Source organism: Mesoplodon densirostris, chromosome 8, assembly GCF_025265405.1.
Source record: "Mesoplodon densirostris isolate mMesDen1 chromosome 8, mMesDen1 primary haplotype, whole genome shotgun sequence".
In the NCBI taxonomy this organism is placed as follows: domain Eukaryota; kingdom Metazoa; phylum Chordata; class Mammalia; order Artiodactyla; family Ziphiidae; genus Mesoplodon; species Mesoplodon densirostris.
The window spans coordinates 804,090-821,346 of NC_082668.1; the positions used below are offsets into that span (position 1 = coordinate 804,090).

At 53.0% G+C, this 17,257-nt stretch overlaps 1 protein-coding gene across 1 annotated transcript in view; it reads right to left on the reverse strand.

Annotated features, from left to right (window-relative positions):
• The window catches only part of SNED1 (sushi, nidogen and EGF like domains 1), an 87,055-nt gene that overhangs the window by 4,715 nt on the left and 65,083 nt on the right, over window positions 1-17,257 (reverse strand). The window contains exons 23-29 of the mRNA XM_060106418.1: window positions 16,183-16,295; window positions 15,007-15,288; window positions 13,699-13,843; window positions 13,541-13,623; window positions 12,660-12,761; window positions 4,224-4,340; window positions 3,448-3,535 (exon numbers count right to left, since the gene is read on the reverse strand). Of these exons, the coding sequence (XP_059962401.1) occupies window positions 3,448-3,535; window positions 4,224-4,340; window positions 12,660-12,761; window positions 13,541-13,623; window positions 13,699-13,843; window positions 15,007-15,288; window positions 16,183-16,295 (930 nt within the window). The remainder of the gene's footprint in view (window positions 1-3,447; window positions 3,536-4,223; window positions 4,341-12,659; window positions 12,762-13,540; window positions 13,624-13,698; window positions 13,844-15,006; window positions 15,289-16,182; window positions 16,296-17,257) is intronic.

Sequence of the window (17,257 nt, forward strand, 5' to 3'; positions counted from 1 at the left end):
AAATTATACCCAATATCTTGTAATAACCTGTAGTGGAATATAATCTGCAAAACAAAAAACCAAACCAAAAACCAAAAAACTGAATCACTATGCTGTGCACGTGGAACTAATGCAATATTGTAAATCAACTTCACTTCAATAAAAAAATTAAAAACAAAAATTAAACAAAAACAAACGTTCTTGAAAAGAATGCCAAAAAGAAAATTCCAACAGTCTGTACCATAAAGTTTATAATGTCTAACATCCCAACAAAAAAATTACAAGAGTATCAGTCATACAAAGAGTCAAGAAAATGTGACCCATCAACAGGAAAAAAAATTGAATAGAAAAACACCCAGAAATGAGAGCAATGACTGAAATAGCAGACATCTGTTATAAATTTGCTGTACACGTTCAGTGATGTAATGGAAAATATAAACATAATGAGAGAAGTGGAGGCTCAAAGAACTAGATGGAACTTCTGGAGATGATAAAACACAATATCTGGGACTTCCCTGGTGGCGCAGTGGTTAAGAATCTGCCTGCCAATGCAGGGGACACAGGTTCAATCCCTGGTCTGGGAAGGTCCTACATGCTGTGGAGCAGCTAAGCCCATGTGCCACAGCTACTGAGCCTGTGCTCTAGAGCCCACGAGCCACAACTACTGAGCCCATGTGCCACAATTACTGAAGCCCTCACGCCTAGAGCCCGTGCTCCGTGACAAGAGAAGCCACCGCAGTGAGAAGCCCGTGCACCACAACAAAGAGTAGCCCCGCTCACTGCAACTAGAGATAGCCTGTGTGCAACAACGAAGACCCAACACAGCCAAAACAAAACAAACAAAAAACCACAATATCTGAAATGAAAATTTTGCTGAATGGGATTAATGGTTTAGACACTGCAGAAGAAAAGATCAGTGAAATTGAAGGCATAGCAATAGAATCTATCCAAAACAAAGTAAAGAGAAAAAGGAGTGAAAAAAAGGAAAAGAGCCTCAGTGACCTGTGGGACAATATCAGTCTAATACGTGCTTAATTGGAGTCCCAGAAGAAGGAGAGAAATGGATACATAGAAAAAGTGTTTGAAGAAGTAATGGCTAAAATTTTCCAAATTTGATGAAAGCTAAAACCACAGAGGTGAAGCTTAACAAACTCCAGAGAGTAAAAACATATGTACATAACCTACCAAAGCACATCATAATTAAAATTTCCAAAAAACAGTAATAAAGAGAAAACGTAAAAGCAAGCCACAGGTGATGGGGACCATGTTACATATAGAGGAACAAGAATAAGAGTGACTGAAGTTTTCCCATCTGAAACTGCAAGCCAGAAGACAAAGGAATGACCTCTTTGAAGTGCTGAAATTTGAAATTATCAACCAAATTATCAACCAAAACTTCTGTGTTCAGCAAATGTGTCTTTTGAAAATGAAGGTGAAATAAAAGCCTTTTCAGACAAACAGAAGCAAAGAGAATTCATCCCCAGCAGACCTGCCCTATAAGAAATGTTACAGTGAGCTCTTTAGGGCAAGGTAAATGGTACCAGATGGAATCTTAGATCTGCACGAAGGCATGAAGAGCACTGGAAATGGTAGACGTGTAAGTCACTACAAAAGACTTTATACTCTCAACATTTAAAAAAAAGATAATTGTCTGTTGAGAGCAAAAGTAACACACTGTGTGGTTCATAGCATATGTGGAAGTAAAACGTCTGGCAGTGATAGAAAGGGGAAGTAGAAGCTTGCTGTTGCATGTCTTCCATGATACTGAAGTTGTGTTGTAATTCAAGGTATATTGTGATCAGTTGAAGATGCATATTTTAAATCCCAGAGCAGCCACTGAAGACAATAAACCAAAGAAGTATATCAGTGAGTCAACAGTACAGGTGAACTAGAATCCTAGAAAACAATCCAAACGTAGGCAGGAAAAGAGAAAGTAACAAAGATAAGATGGGGCAGATAGAAAACCATGTGGTAGATTTAAACCCAATCACATCAGTCATTTTATTAACATGTAAATGGTCTAAACACTCCAATAAAAACCAGAGATGTCAGACTGGATGTATGGCAAGACCCTCGCAAATGCTAAATACAAGGTAGTCCCTTTCAGATGCAATAGGTTGAAAGCACTGGGTGGAAAGCTATGGGCAAGTGCAGGGCTCTCCCAGTCAGGTACTTGGTGGTCGCCCCAGGCACTGGTGTAACTAACACAGTTGGAAGATGCAGGTGCAGGGGCTCCGGAGTGCCATTCCACAAAGTCCAAATTCAGGGGCCTGTAAACCTGGATTCCCAAGTCCCAGTGAGCTCGGTGCCTCTGGTGTGTCCCTGCTGCGTGTCACGCTGGCTTCACGTCCAGGCTAAGTCAAGCCTTCTGTCTTGACGTCCTACATCCCATCCCAGTGATCTTTAAACATGTCAGGTGTCACTTCAGCTCAGTGTCCTTCAGTAGCTCCCCACTTCACAGAGGACACACACAGGTCCTTCCAAGGGTCTCCAAGGCCCACCCTCCACTCCCCCTCACTCACTCGGCTCCAGCCCTGCTGGCCTTGCTGCTCCTTAGACGGGCAGGCAGGCTCCTGATTTCAGGGCCTTGGCAACAGGTACACTCCGACGGGGCCATTCTTCCCTCAGATATCTCCGCCCACCCATGTCTGGTCATGTCACCTTCTCCATGAGGCTTCCCCTGACACCCTGCCGAATGCTGCTGCCACCCCCGCCTGCCCCCCGGCCCTGGCTCTCCTGGCCCTGCGTATTCCTTCCATCCTCCTTTAGCACCTGCCACCACTTAAAACAGCGCAGGACAAACTCGTGCTTCTTGTGTACTGTGTCTCCCTCAGCTAGAACGTCAGGACTCCCAGGGCAAGACTTTGGCCCGTTCGGCTCGCTGATGTGTGCCGAGTGTTCGAACCACGCCTGGCCCACGGGAGGTGATCGTCCGTATTTGTGGATGAAGCAGGTTGTAAGTATGACCCATGGAGTCAGAGTGTTAGCAAGAAAGGTCCTGAGAGGTGGGCTCGGCAGACTCCCTCCTCAGCCCGTCGTACAGATGGGGAAACTGAGGCATGAGTGCCTTGCCCAGGGCCGTGTCAGGAACTCACGGCAGAACCAAGACTCGAGGTCTCCTGCGCTGAGAAGAGGAGCGGCACTTCCTGGAATCTCTCGCGTGCCCTGCCACCCAGGGAAGGGAGGCCGATGCCGCTCCAGGGCGCGGGGCAGGAGGGCCCGAGGGCAGGAGCAGGAGATCCCGCTTCCAGGCCTCACGTGGCTCTGCTCCCAGCTGCACAGCCTTAGGCAAGTTTTTCAGCCCTTTTGCCTCTTTCCTAAGTTGTCGCATGGAGGGGGTGGGTGGCCAAAGCAAGCCCTTTCCGTGCTGTGACTACTAGACCTCAGGGGCCTGTGAGGACAGGGTGGAAGCATTTCGGGGTCAGGAACACGCTACAGACATGGTGAAGGCGGAGGAGAGGGACTTACACGTGGTGACAGACGCCTCCTTCCCAGACCGGAAAGGACTTTGTCTCCGAGAACAGCCGTGTGCAGGGCTGGGGCACCTTTCTACAGGCTGCTGGCACAGAGGAAAAGGGCCGTCGCTTACAAGGAGCTCAAGGCCGCGGTTGCCCTCTTCCTGCAGCCACTGTAGGTCCGGGGCTCTGCCCCAGCCACTTGCTGGGCTGGGGGCCCTGTCCCCGGGGCTGCTCAGCGACTGTGGGTGCTGCTCTGAGTTGGGGTCCTGGGAGCCTGCAGGCTGGTTTCCCTCAGGGCTGGTCGGAGTCTCTGGGTCTGGCAGGCCTCAGGGCTGTGTGGCTGGCGTGGGAACTTCTGTCCACGAGCCTCTCGTCCTCAGCCCAGAAGAGTCTGAGGCAGGCCCGTGGCCCTTTTCCCTCCCACCACCTTGTTTGGTCCCCAGGCGAGAAGAGCCCCCTCCTCCCTCCTCTCCCTGTGGAGCAGCTGTCACTGTGTCCCTGTGACTGTCCCTGACCCCCCAGTTATCTGGGCAGCACCTTTCACCCTGGTGCTTCGGGGCAGTGGGAGGCCTGGCAGCTCACTGCCTGCCAGCCTCCCTACCTGGACACTTGTAGGTCTGGGGCACCGTGGCCAGGCCCCTGTCCCGGCACCTCATGGCTGGAGGTCCTTGTGGCAAACCCACCCTGGGGCCAGTGGTCCCATCAGAGCCTGCCATCACAAGCATCTCGAGGCCAGGCCCCAGCCCCAGTGACCCCAGCAGGCAAGGGGAGTGGCCCCAAACTTACCAAGCTCACAGTGTCTGCCTTTGAACCCTGGGCTGCAGTCACAGCTGTGGGCATCCTCACCAGGCACACAGGTGCCTCCGTTCTGACAGGGGTTTTCTGAACAGTTCCCAGGGGCATCTGTGAACAGCCACGAGCGGTTAGTCTTGGGGCCCCACGGGAAGGCCTGATAGCATTCCCAGGTTGCTGTCCCCAACACCAGTGGGCCCTAGGGGTGGTCAGAGAGCAGAGGCGAGAAGACTGGCCTCAGTGTGCTCAGCCCTCACCCCATAACCTCGAGGCAGAGAGGGAGGGCTCTCGGTGCTGAGCCGTCACAAGGCAGAGGAGCCTCGGCTTACTGCTTAGATCATGGCTGCACTCTGGTCGCCTTTGGGAGAGACTCCCCCCTGTGCCCTGGCCTGTGCCCCCTGCCCCACGTTTCTGCTGACTTTGCCCCGCTGCACAGGGTTTCTTCTACTCGGAACACAGAGGCCAACCCTTGAGAGCCCTCCTCATCCTCCAGTGCTTGTCCCCGAGCCACCTGTGTGTCCCCAAGTCCCAGCCCCAGGCAGCCTCTGTGCAGGACTCTGTGCTGGCATCTGTGCCCCTTGGGCCGCTGTCTGCCTTTTGCACTCTGGGAGCTAGAGGCAGGTTGGTCAGTGGTGCTGCCTGGGAGGGGAAGACCTGTCCCTCCCCCCTTAGAGTCCACTGCCTTTTTTTTTTTTTTTTTAAAGCTTTGCAAGATAGCTGTTTTCATTTTTAACTCTTAAAAAACTGAGAAACACAAAAGAATAAGAATCGTGCATATGCCACCACTTCCAGTACCCCCTCCACATCTAATCCAGCCCTTCCCCCTGACCCCCTCCTCGGCAGCCGCCTCGTCGGGGGAGGTTTATTAACATTTTGCCAACTTGTTTAATCTATTTCCAGCTTTCCATCTGCCTTTCTTTCTCTAGTTGGAGAATTTCAAAGCAGTTCACAGAAACCATTTGACCTGTAAATATGTCAGCAAGTATCTAATACATAAAGACTTAAGAAATTTTCACGTAAGCACAATACTATTATTACAAAATTAACAGTAGTTCCTTAATATCACAAGAAACCGCAGTCCGTGTTCAAATTTCCCTGATCATCTTTAAAAATGTCACTTACAGTTGGTCCCATCTAATTCAGATTCATAAAGATTCACATTGCCTTAGTTTGATGTATCTCAAGTCTCTTTTAATCTATAAAGTTAACCTTCTTCCCCTCTGTATTTATTGAGGAAATGAGGTCATTTGTCCCGTGGAATTCCCATCCTCTGGGTCTGACTTACGGCATTAACTCACCCCCTCCCCATGTTTCCTGTTAACTGGTAGTAAGAGAAAGGGGCTTAATAGGATTCAGGTTCACATGGTCTTTGCTTTGCTTTGGCTTCACAGGTGGTGGTTGTGTGCCCTTTGGCTACACCAGGAGACATATGATGTCTCCGCATTTGGTTTTCATGATGTAAGGATCGATCACTGGTTCAGTGTTGGCAGCCTGATTAATCCAGAGTAAAGTTCTCTTAGGCTCTGCACCTGATGGCTTGAGAAGTCATATAGATCCCTGATCTCTCACTAGGGTCATGTCTAATGTCATCTGTCACCCCTCTGCCTCCACTAGCTGGGGAGTCCCCTCTGAAGACCTCACCCACCCCTTGGTCACCCTAAAATACAGTCCATACAGGCAAGGCCAGGTAAATGCTCCATTCTTGTCCTTTATTTGTACACCTGCAGAGTGAGTTGGTCCCCCAGCAAGCTCTAAAGGTGACCAATACGTTGTTCCTTCTTTTTGACCATTATTATGACCTTGTGGACTTGTATTTATTTGATGGGTTTCCGTCTGTTGCTGTCATTAGCTTTCTTCATGCTCAAATTATCCCATCTTTGGCTGGTGGGAGCCCGTTCAGGTTGGCTCCTGTGCCCTTTAGACACAATCCTAGTTGTTTTTGAAAGCCTGCTTGCTTTTTTACAAGTATGTACTAGGCTTTTTTTTTTTTTTTTTTTTTTTTTTAGGCCGCACCACGCAGTCAGTTTGTGGAATCTTAGTTCCCCAACCAGGGATTGAACCCGGGCCCTTGGCAGTGAAAGGGCAGAGTTCTAACCACTGGACTCCCAGGGAATTCCCATGTCCTGGGCTTATTTTGTCCATGTTCTGCTTCAGCCTTGGAATCAGCCATTTCTCTGAAGATCCCAGTCTATATTTATTTATTTAAAAAAATATTTATTTGGCTGCTCTGGGTCTTAGTTGCGGCACGCGGGATCTTCATTGCTGTGTCCAGGATCTTTAGTTGCGGCATGCAGGATGTTTTTTTAGTTGTGGCGTGTGGGATGTAGTTCCCTGACCAGAGATCGAACCCGGGCCCCCTGCATTGGGAGCATAGAGTCTTAACCACTGGACCACCAGGGACGTCCCCCCCTGGTTCCTTTTAGTGGAGAATGGTATCTAGAGTCCACAGTCTGGCTGATCAAGGTGCTCACTGTTACTGTGGTGTCAGTGCTCCAGGTCTTTTCAGGAGACAGAACTAGGAAATTAGATTTAAAAAATAAAAATGAACAAATTATTAGTTCATTCCAATATTTCCAGTTCAAATGAACAATTAAATAAAAATAAAATCAGGGGTTTTACTTAACTTCTTTGATTTTTATATTGTATCACTTTATGCTGAAAATCTTTGTGGCATTAACATAATTATTTTCTTTATCCCACAATGTACATGTAATAGTTCAGAAATGACATTAAGATCACTGAGTACAGCTTAAAATTTCTTGGCAATTCTTTTAATCCTTAGATTATATCCCACTAGACGTTAATAGCCAGAAGGCTGTTTTATTTATTTATTTTGGCTGCACCGGGTCTTAGTTGCGGCACGTGGGATCTTTAGTTGTGGCACATGGGATCTTTAGTTGCTGCACGTGGACTTCTTAGTTGCGGCATGGAGACTTCTTAGCTGCAGCATGCATGTGGGATCTAATTCCCCAACCAAGGATCGAACCTGGGCCCCCTGCATTGGGAGCATGGAGTCTTACCCACTGGAGCACCAGGGAAGTCCCTAGAATGCTGTTTTAAAAATCACTTGAAGTGATGCTTTTTTTTCCTGTGTGGTTATGCCATCGGCATGGTTAATAAGTTTATTTCAGTTTGTTTTCAAATTTTAGGCATTGCTTATTTTTTTGGTGTCATTTAAAAGAACATTTTCTTATTTCTAAAGTCACATCTATAAAGGTACATTTAGAGATACCTATCCTCCCTCTCCATTCCCTTTACTTCTTCATTCTTGTTCTTTGCTTAATTATAGAGTTAATCATTTTTATTAGTTTGATTTATTTTTAAATATAAGAAAATAGGTATATACATTCATATTTCCCTTCCCCACTTTCCTACACAAAAGAGATACCAAAAACACTGTTCTGCACATTACGTTTTGGAAACAGCTTTATTGATATATACTTTATATACAGTTCAGCCATTTGAAGTGTGCACTTTATAGACTTTCAGCATATCCACAGATATGTGCATCCATCCCCATGGTCAATTTTAGAATGTTCTTATCACCTCAGAAAGAAACCCAGTACCCTTTAGCTCTCACCCCATATACCTCCACCCCCCACTCCCAGTTCAAAGCAACCACTGATCTACTTTCTATCACTATAGGTTTCCCTATTCTGGACTTTCATATGAATGGAATCAAGATTATGTGTTCTTTATGACTGGCTTCTCTCACTTAGCATAATGTTTTCAAGGTTCATCTATGTTGTAGCATTTATCAGTATTTTATTCCTTTTTATGGTCCAATAATTTCCATTGTGTGAATATAACACATTTGTTCATCCATTCATCAGTTGTTTCCACCTTTCAGCAATTGTGAATAGTGCTGCAGTGACCATTTGTGTAAGTCCTTGTGTGGACATATGTTTTCATTTCTCTCGGGTGTGTAGCTAGGAGTGGAATTGCTGGGTCATATGGTAACTCCACGTTTAATTCTTTGAGGAACTGAAGCAGCTGCATGACTCTACATTCCCACCAGCAGTGTTTGAGGGTTCCAGTTTCTCCACATCCTCATCAGTGCTTGTGGTTATCTTGACTTTTTAATTCTAGCCATCCTGGTGTATGTGAAGAGGCATCTCACTGTGGTTTTGATTAGCATTTCCCTGATGACTAGTGATACCAAACATCTTCTCATGGGCTTGTTGCCATTTGTATATCTTCCTTGGAGAAATGTCTATTCAGATTCTTTGCTTATTTCTTAATTGGGTTATTTGTCTTCCTCTTATTCAGCTTTAAGAGTTCTTTATATATTTTAGATTCAGATCCCTTTTCAAATATATGATTTGCAAATATTTTCTCCCATTTTATGGGTTGTCTTTTCACTTCCTTGATGATGTCTTTTGAAGCACAAAAAGTTTTAAATTTTGACGAAGTCCAACATAACCTTTTTTTTCCTTTTGTTGCTCTTGCTTTTGGTGCCATATCTAAAAATCCTTTGGGACTTCCCTGGTGGTCCAGTGGTTAAGAATCTGCCTTCCAGGGGACGTGGGTTCGATCCCTGGTTGGGGAACTAAGATCTCACATGCTGCAGGGCAATTAAGCCCATGCACTGCAACTACTGAGCCCATGGTCTCTCGAGCCTGCACGCCACAACTAGAGAGAAGCCTGTGTGCCACAACAAAAGATCCCGCATGCCACAACTACGACCTGATGCAGCCAAAATTAAGTAAATAAATATTTTTTAAAAATCCTTTGTCAAATCCAATGTAATACAGATTTACCCATGTTTTCTTCTAAGAATTTTATAGTTTTAGCTCTTACATTTAGGTCTTTGATCCATTTTTAATTAATTTTGTGTGTGGTGTGAGGTAGGGGGTCCAACTTCATTCTTTTGTATGTGGATATCCAGCTGTGCCAGCACCGTTTGCTGAAAAGACTCTTCTTTCCTCCACTGAATGGTCTTGGCACCCCTGTTGAAATCAGTTGACCACAGATGTATAGGTTTATTTCTGGACTCTTAATTCTATTCCACTGATTTATAAGTCTATCCTTGTGCCAGTATCTGGCACTGACTTGATTACCACTGCTTTGTACTAAGTTTTTGTTTTTCTTTCTTTTTTTTTTTTTTTTTTGTGGTACGCGGGCCTCTCACTGTTGCGGCCTCTCCCATTGCGGAGCACAGGCTCTGGACGCGCAGGCTCAGCGGCCATGGCTCACGGGCCCAGCTGCTCCGCGGCATGTGGGATCCTCCCGGACCGGGGCACAAACCCATGTCCCCTGCATCAGCAGGCGGACTCTCAACCACTGTGCCACCAGGGAAGCCCTGTACTAAGTTTTGACAAACGGGTATGTGAGTCTTCCTACTTTTTTAGGATGGTTTTTGCTATTCCAGGTCCCTTCCAATTCCATACGAATTTTAGACACTGTACATAACAATTGTTCAGAGACATTTTATGGTAACCTTACAGAACATGGAAGTGTACAGGGGTGTTTAGAACCTGTGAGCCCACATCAGCAATCCTTACTCTCTCTACTTGGGACACCAGCCTGCAGAGACTGTGACTGACATTTGTGCCAGGCTCGGGCAGCTGGGACCCGAAGCCTAGAGTTATATGCAGCAGTGGGGGTTTTACCGGGGCGCCACTGTCTGTAGCCTCATTTTACAAAGCCGTCTCCACTGAATCCTGAGTTTATCGTGACAGACAGACAGACACACACACACACACACACACACACACACACACGAGTAAATAAAAACAAAGAGAAGGCTGCTTTGAATGGAGGTGGGGGACAAGGATGGGGCTGCACCCTGGGATGGGGGCAATGGGCTCCTCCTATATGAAGGATAAATTACAGAGTAGAGAGGTTTAAGTTCTGCCCCCACTTGTATGGGTGTCAAGGGGATAAGGCCAGCAGAGTCCAAAAGCCCTCCTGGGGTGAGAAATTGGGGGAAACAGGAAGAATTTGACCAGCTTCCACGTTCACTCCAAGTTCCCAGGATGGCAGGAATCTTGGGAATAGTCCAGGAGTGTCTCCTGGGTGCTTGAAGGAGCGGCCCTGACCTGGAGAGTTGCTTGGTGAGCAAATGCCAAATCAGGAGCATTAACTGTGCTCTTGGGGGTGCCTGGGGCTTTCTGGGGATTGTCCTTTCCTTGAGAAAGAAAAGTCTAAGAGCTACCAGAGAGAAGGAGCAGATTATTCTAGAAGGAAACAAGAACAAGATTGACACCCAGTGACAGCACAGTTGATGACAGTGGACAAATGTTTGAAGAACTGAATGGGAGAGGAACTTTGAACCTCGAATTTTATACCTAGCTAAATTGTCCTTCAAATGTGAGGACTAATAAGTGTATTTTCAGGCATATAGGGCCTCAGAAGTTTGGCCATGTAAAGTTCCAACAGGTACTTTGTGGACCTTGGCAAGCTGATTGTAAACTTTTACAGAAATACAAAGAGTCAAGAACAGCCAAGACACTGACGGGCAGCGAGAGGACTGGCCCTGTGGGACAGCGAGCCTTACCAAAGAGGCAGCCTCTAAAGTGGTCAGGCTCGGCCTGAGGAAGCCAGGCAGCGGAATGGAGGAGGGGGGCTACGACGAGGTGCTGACCGTGCCAGTTCTCGAGAGACACAAATCAGATCATTACAGTGCTCTTTCACACCCATCCTGCTGGCAGGATCGCGAAACCTGACAAGGTCAGAGTCTGGAGAGACTGTGGGTCAACTCACTGCACCTCTTGACTGCTGCTGGAAGGAGTCCAGACTGATACCCCACTTAGAAGACAACTCGCATTCTCTTGTCACTTGGGCATTCACACATCCCGAGCCTGCACACGTGCCAGGAGATGTGTACAGGAACACAGAGCAGCACTGCTGACAACAGCAGACACAGCCCACGTGCCCTCGGAGCGAGTTCACTGATGGACTAGATGCTGGATAGTGAGAGTGAACGAGCACAGGATGCTGGGTGAAAACGCGGGTCTGGGGGCAGCACACAGCCCGATGCTGCCCGGTGAGGAAAGCCTGTGGCTCTTCGGACACCCATGAGGGCGGTGAACTCACTCCTCCCTACCATGCAGCCTCTGATGGAGCAGAGGGATGGCAGCACGAATTCACGCTCATGGTTCACTGGGAGGACAACAGCAAGACGCAGGTTACTCCTTGTGTTCTGGTTCATGGGTGGCTTCCAGGTCTGAAGGCTGTTGTTTTAGCAAAAGCTAACCAACCAGACTCACTAAGTAAAAGGGGGCCAGCCTGGCCGGATCGTGAGAGTGTGACAGGAGCCAAAGACCATGACTAATTTTATGCACCTGGGGGCCATTAGAGATGTTTTGTCCTGTTATCACCTAAAATCATCTCACACTCTCTCAAGGCTTCGTCCCTCATGGTAGCAAACGCTGCAGATGGCAGTGACATCCGGGGCCAGCCTGGTGCCACCTCGAATCTCTCCTTTAGAAGGGACTCAGGAGAGGTCAGTCACATCCCTCTAATTTCTGAGTTTTGTGAAATGAAACATCTGATATTTAAAAGGGCTGACATAACGCACACCATCAGATAAAATGTTTGTTTTTTCACTTACAAAACGCCAGCAACACGAGTGTCTTCACTCTGACCACACCTTAGTCGGTGGCTTTGTTCTCTGACCGCGTCTGACCCGCAAACTGCCCCTCCTGGTGCTCACCAAGGCCTCGTACAGTGAGGGGTGCTGGACTGTGGGGCCGTGGAGCCACTGCTGGCAAACACACCCTCTGGTGCAGGTGCCTGGATGTGTCCAGGTGTCCTTGGGTACGCTGGGGGCCTGCAGGTGAGGCCGCATCCTGGGCGCTTGACTCTCCCTTTACCGAGTACTCTGCCTTCTCTGGGGGCTGGCTGATGGGTGAGCCCCGTCTGAGCCTGTGGTGTAACTCAGGAGAAAGGGCCACTGGCTCCTAGAACTGTCCCCAGAGGGACAAGGCCCCGAGGGTTAGAACAGGAGGAAAGATAGAGCAAGGGTCTGAGTTTGAGGAAGGAAGATGGCCTCTTGGAGCTGCCCAGCTGTGGTCCTCACCGGCGGACAGTTCAGGCCCTGCTTGCCGAGCCTGGGTAGCAGCAGCCTCCCAGGCGATACTCCAGCTGGAGCCGCCTAGCAGCTGCCCCTCCACTCATTCCTGCCATCCTGCTCCCCGTACATCTCTGGGAGAGGCAGGGGAGGGCTCTGCTGCTCGCAGAGGGAGAGGAGGGGCCGTCTGCAGGGGGCAGCGGTGGGCCAATCTCTCCAGGGAGGACTCTGAATGTTTGGGTGGCTGAAGCCCCCAGGCCCGTTCTGGTCTGCCTGCGTGATGTGGTTTGGTCCCCCCTTTCCAGGGCGGGGCGCTCGGCTGCCCCTTGGGCAGGCCCTTTGCCTCGCCCCTCCTCACTGTGGTCCTTCAGGCCCCTGAGGGTGGTCAGCCCTGAAATCCACTCCTGCTGACTTACTTTCCATGCCTGTGTCACCACTGCGTCCGGGGAGCTGGAGGGCCAGGCTGACCTGCTCGGGGACCTCCTCCGCGTGCTCCAGCTGCACCAGAGCCGTGGGTTCTAGGAGAGATCAGGACGCCACAGCGTGCTGACCACGAAGCCCGCTGCCTCGCGCCCAGGACTGTCCCTGGGCCGCCTCCTTGAGTGGCTTCTCTCCCTGGGGCGCGGGGCCTGGCGTGGCGGGATCAGGGTGGGTCTTGGCGCTGCCTCGGGTGGGATCAGCTTTTCTCCGGGCGGAGCCCAGCCCTGACCCTCCTGCCAGTCCTCAGCAGGGACTCGGCTTGACTGCCAGCCCCACCGGAACAGTGGGCGAAGGTCACCAGTGGCCCAACAGGGCCAAACCTCCTGCCTTGCCCACAGGCCTAAGCAGCTGACTGATGCGTCGGTCTTCTTAGGGTCACATCCTGCTCTCCTCTCCCTCCCTCTCCTGCTTCCTGGGGGTCCACAACGCCCCCTCCTCCCCCTCTTATTTGCCCTCAGCCAGACCACGCTCTTGGCCCTTCTGGAGCCCCCTGGCGAGGCTCGTGCTGCGGGTCCCGGGACCTCGCGCTCACTAAACGACTCTCAGGGTCCCGACCCGGACCGGCTCCTAACAGGTTTCTTTTCCGTCTTCTCTCCCGTGCCTGCCTGCGGCCTGTCCCTTCAGCCCATACAGCCACACCGGGAAGCCTCCGTGGGAGCCTGTGGGTGGCGTGGGCTCCTCGCGCTGGCCCTGGAGCCCAGGGCCTCCCACCCCATCGAGGTCCCCCGCTGGGGACGGCGCGGGGCACTGGAGGTGGTCTTGAAGCCCAGGTTTCAGGGACCTCGACCCTCAGTCCACTGGGAGGCCTGGCACTCACGTGATCTCACGGTGACCCGTCTGTCAGCCGAGCTGCGGAAGCTGGCACTCACTCGTCCTCTGCCGTCCACGAGCTCCGAGAACCTGCGGGAGAGTCAGTGCAGGTCAGCAGGCGGGTTCTGGGCCCGGGATCTCGGGGGCGGCGGATGAGGCGGGCACCTGGGGGCCTGGGTCGGCGGTGCGGGGGCGCCGGGGTCCTTGAGCAGGCGTAGCTCCGGCAGGCGCGCGGGGGCCGGTCGGGTTCTGAGCGCCCGCGGGGGGAGTCCTTCCCGGTGCCAGCGTCTGTCAGCGCCGTCCCTCGCGGCTGCGGGCGGGTGGAGGACGGGGTGGCCGCGCGGGCTGGTCTGGGGCTCCGCGCGCCCCCCTCCTGCCCCGCTGCTCCGAGGTGAGAGCCGAAGGGCCGTGTGTCCCCGTCCCACCCGAGCCCCGCTCCCCGCCGGAGGAGGAGCTGCGGATGCGGCCTGGGAGTGGTCCAGGCGCTGGTCCCAGCCCCCCACCCTGGCCCAGGCTCTCCGCCTGCAGGTGGGGCCGTGCCTCGGACCCCATCCAGACTCACCTCATCTGAGGCCCACGCCCTGCACACCCCGAGAGAGAGGGCATGGCTCCTCCGTGGGTCCTTGTCACCTAACCGTGGCCTTCAGCAGCCCCCACCCCCAGGGCTGGGTACCCTCCTCACCTGAGAGACCACTCCCGCCCCCCACCGGCTCACAGAGGGGCCCCAACCTGCCCTGTCTGACTGGCAGGCGCGCCTGGGGCTGAGGTGGGTCTGAATGTCTCGGCAAGTGCGCTCCATGGCCCCAGGGCAAGTTGGTGGGTTGGGAGGGGAGGGAGCCCAGGCCACCGCCCACCTCCCTGCAGCGCCATCCAGACAGACCATCCCCTTGTGAGCTTGGACATGCAAGCGGGGTTGTGCGGGACCCCCACGGGACCCAGCGGGCCTCCTGTGCTCTCAGGAGCAGACCCGTGTCCTCACTGTGGCCTTGAGCCTCTGCGTTCCTCAGCTGCTCCCACCCTCCGTCCGTCCACTCTGTCCTTCCTCCCTGCCTCTCCCAGCCCACCCCTTGCTGAGGCTGTCCTGCCCTCTTGCCCATGCTGCTGTCCAGCAGCTCCTCATGGGTCAGGCCTGGCTGCCAGGCTGCTACCCAGGGCCGCCTCCACGCTGCCACTGCCCACTCTCAGCGCTTGTTTTCCGGGTGATGCCCTGTGTTTACTGCTCGGCCACCTGGGGTCCACTCGGGCGGACGGCCAAGGTGCGGAGCGAGACGCTTACTCTTCTGCACTGCTAGCCCGCTGACCCAGCACCAGCTGTCCAGGACATCCTCCCTCAGTTTTCATGCACGCAATTCTGTGTCAACACAGCCCTGTTTCTCGGCTGCCTGTCTGTCCCTGGGACAGTGTGGCCTGGGCCAGAGGAGGGTCCTGAGGTACAGCAGGAGAGCTGCCTCCTGGACAAGGTGCCGCACTTACAGGTGATGATGTACAGGTGAGCGGGCTCGCTGCGCAGCTGGTCGCCCCCGGCGCTCTGCACGGCCGTCAATGACAGCTGGTACCGCCGTCCGGGCATCAGGTCCCGCACTGTATAGGACACCAGCCTCCCGTTGGGGACGTAGCGGCTCTTGGTGCTCTGGCTAGTGGTCACGTTGATGACGTAGGCCTCCAGTGAGGTGCCCGGAGTGGGGGCATCCCAGACTACGTGGGCAGAGGTGGCCGTGACTCGGGCGGCGGTCAGGTTGGCTGGCGGCAGAGGCCCTAGGCGAGCACGGAGCAGGGGAGGGAAGTGAATAGGGGGTGACAGGGTCTTCTGCCCAGGACACGGTTTAAAGATCTGGCACAGATTGCTGAAGCTTCATTTGAAGCCAGCTTGGGTGGTTACAGACAACTCTGTGGTCCTAAAGGGTGGCGTGGAGGGGTGTTTGCAGCTGCTCAGGGCCTGCAGCAGCTCCTCCTCCTGCCCCAAGAGGCACCCCCAGAACGCCACCTGCTGGCCCCCGGTGAGGCCCCCTGCCTGGTCAGTCCATCAGGGTGCCCTCCCGGGTGGCACTTTCCATCCCTCGAGCCTGGCCATGCACACCTTCTCCTGGGATGTAGATAGGGGAGGGGGCTAGACAGGCAGAGGGTGGGCCAGGGCCCCAGCACTCAGGGTCAGAGCAAGGACTTGAGCCTGTGCTGTCCACCTGCACCACCCGGCGAGGCCCTGCTCAAACCTGCCCTGCTCACCAAGCCCCTGCCCCTTTCCCCACCCCTGTTCACTGTGCCCCCTGTGCCCGGACAGCCCACGTGCTGGGGAGGGAGGGGCAGTGAGGGCCGGGTGTCCTCTCTGTGACAGCATGGAGCTCACTGGGGCAGACAGCGTGGGCATCCTTGCTGCTTGTTCCTCCTGTCCTTGCTCAGTGACCCCGGTCTCACAGGAGCCCGGCAGCATGTGAACACCCACGCGGAGGGCTGCCTAGGAAGGTCGTCCCCCGCAGGAGGGCCCCCAGCCCCCTGCAGCCGCCATCCTGGGCGCCTCTGGGCACACCTGGTACACGTGGCCAGGGCCAGGTTTCTGGTGCTGCGGCCACTTTGGAGGGGACTGAGGGGTCGGAGGGAGGTGAGAGTTTCCAGAAGGCCCCGCGCGAGCTGAACCCTCACCACTCTACTTACGGGTCCACACGTGCAGTGGTGCCGAGGCCAGGCTCTCGGTGGGATGCTCCTGCCCCCCAAGCCCACTGAGGGCAGTCACCCAGATGGTGTATCTCCTTCCTGGAAGCAGGGCCCTGTGGGGAGGGGAGGCCGGGGAGAGAGGAACAGGACGGCTCTGCTGCCAGACTGAGGCTCCTCCGCACAGGTGTGACGGGGGTGTGGGTCGTCCCAGTGCTGGTGGCCAAGCAGCCTCCACGAAGGCCAGATTTGTGGCCTGAGACCTGAGTGCTCCTGGGGTAGGAAGCTACTCCCTGGTGTGTCTGTCTAGTATTGGAGTGGCTGGGAAGGTCACAGGCCTGCCGGGGTGGCTGCAGTGAGGTTCGAGGCTGGTGTTAAGACAGGAGAGGCCAGAATAGGGCAACTGGAGGAAAAGGGTTACCAGACAGGCCCGCCTGCCCGCGAGGCGGGCCCCGGGCTGGAAGCTCCCGGGAGGGTGCCCAGCCCCCTCGTGGAGCAGAGGGCCTCACGGCCCCTGAACATTTGTGCCCAGTGAGGTCGTGCGGAGTGCCGCTCCCTCCTGGGAGTCTGGAACCGTCACCAGGCACAGGTGCCCGCGACCACTCCCGGGAAGAGCCCCAGGCGCTGTGTCTCTGACGGGCTCCCCGGGGAGAGAGCACCTCACGGTCGTCACGGCTGGTGGTGGGGAGCAAAGCATGTCATGGGTGGGGGGCTCTGGGAGCTCACGCCTGGTCCCCGACTTGTCCCTGCGCCCCTTCCTTTTACTGGTGTTTCTTTGCATCCTTTCTCTGTCCTGAATCCAGCTGTGACCATGGCCTCTGCTGAGTCCTGGGGGCCCCCTAGTGAACGTGGGCGTGGTCTTGGGGACCCTGACGTAGCCACAAAGTGCCCACCTTGGGCTCCATTTGTGTTTCTGTCCTGCCACTCTTGGGAAGTGGGCAGGATGTAAATCAAGGAGAGTCACAGCAATACTTAAAAGACAAAGAAAGTGGAGTGTCGTCTCCAGCACTGACAGCCGTCTGCTTAGACAGAAAGAACAGTCGTGCACAGAAAAAGTGGTTGTAAAAAGTCTGCAAAC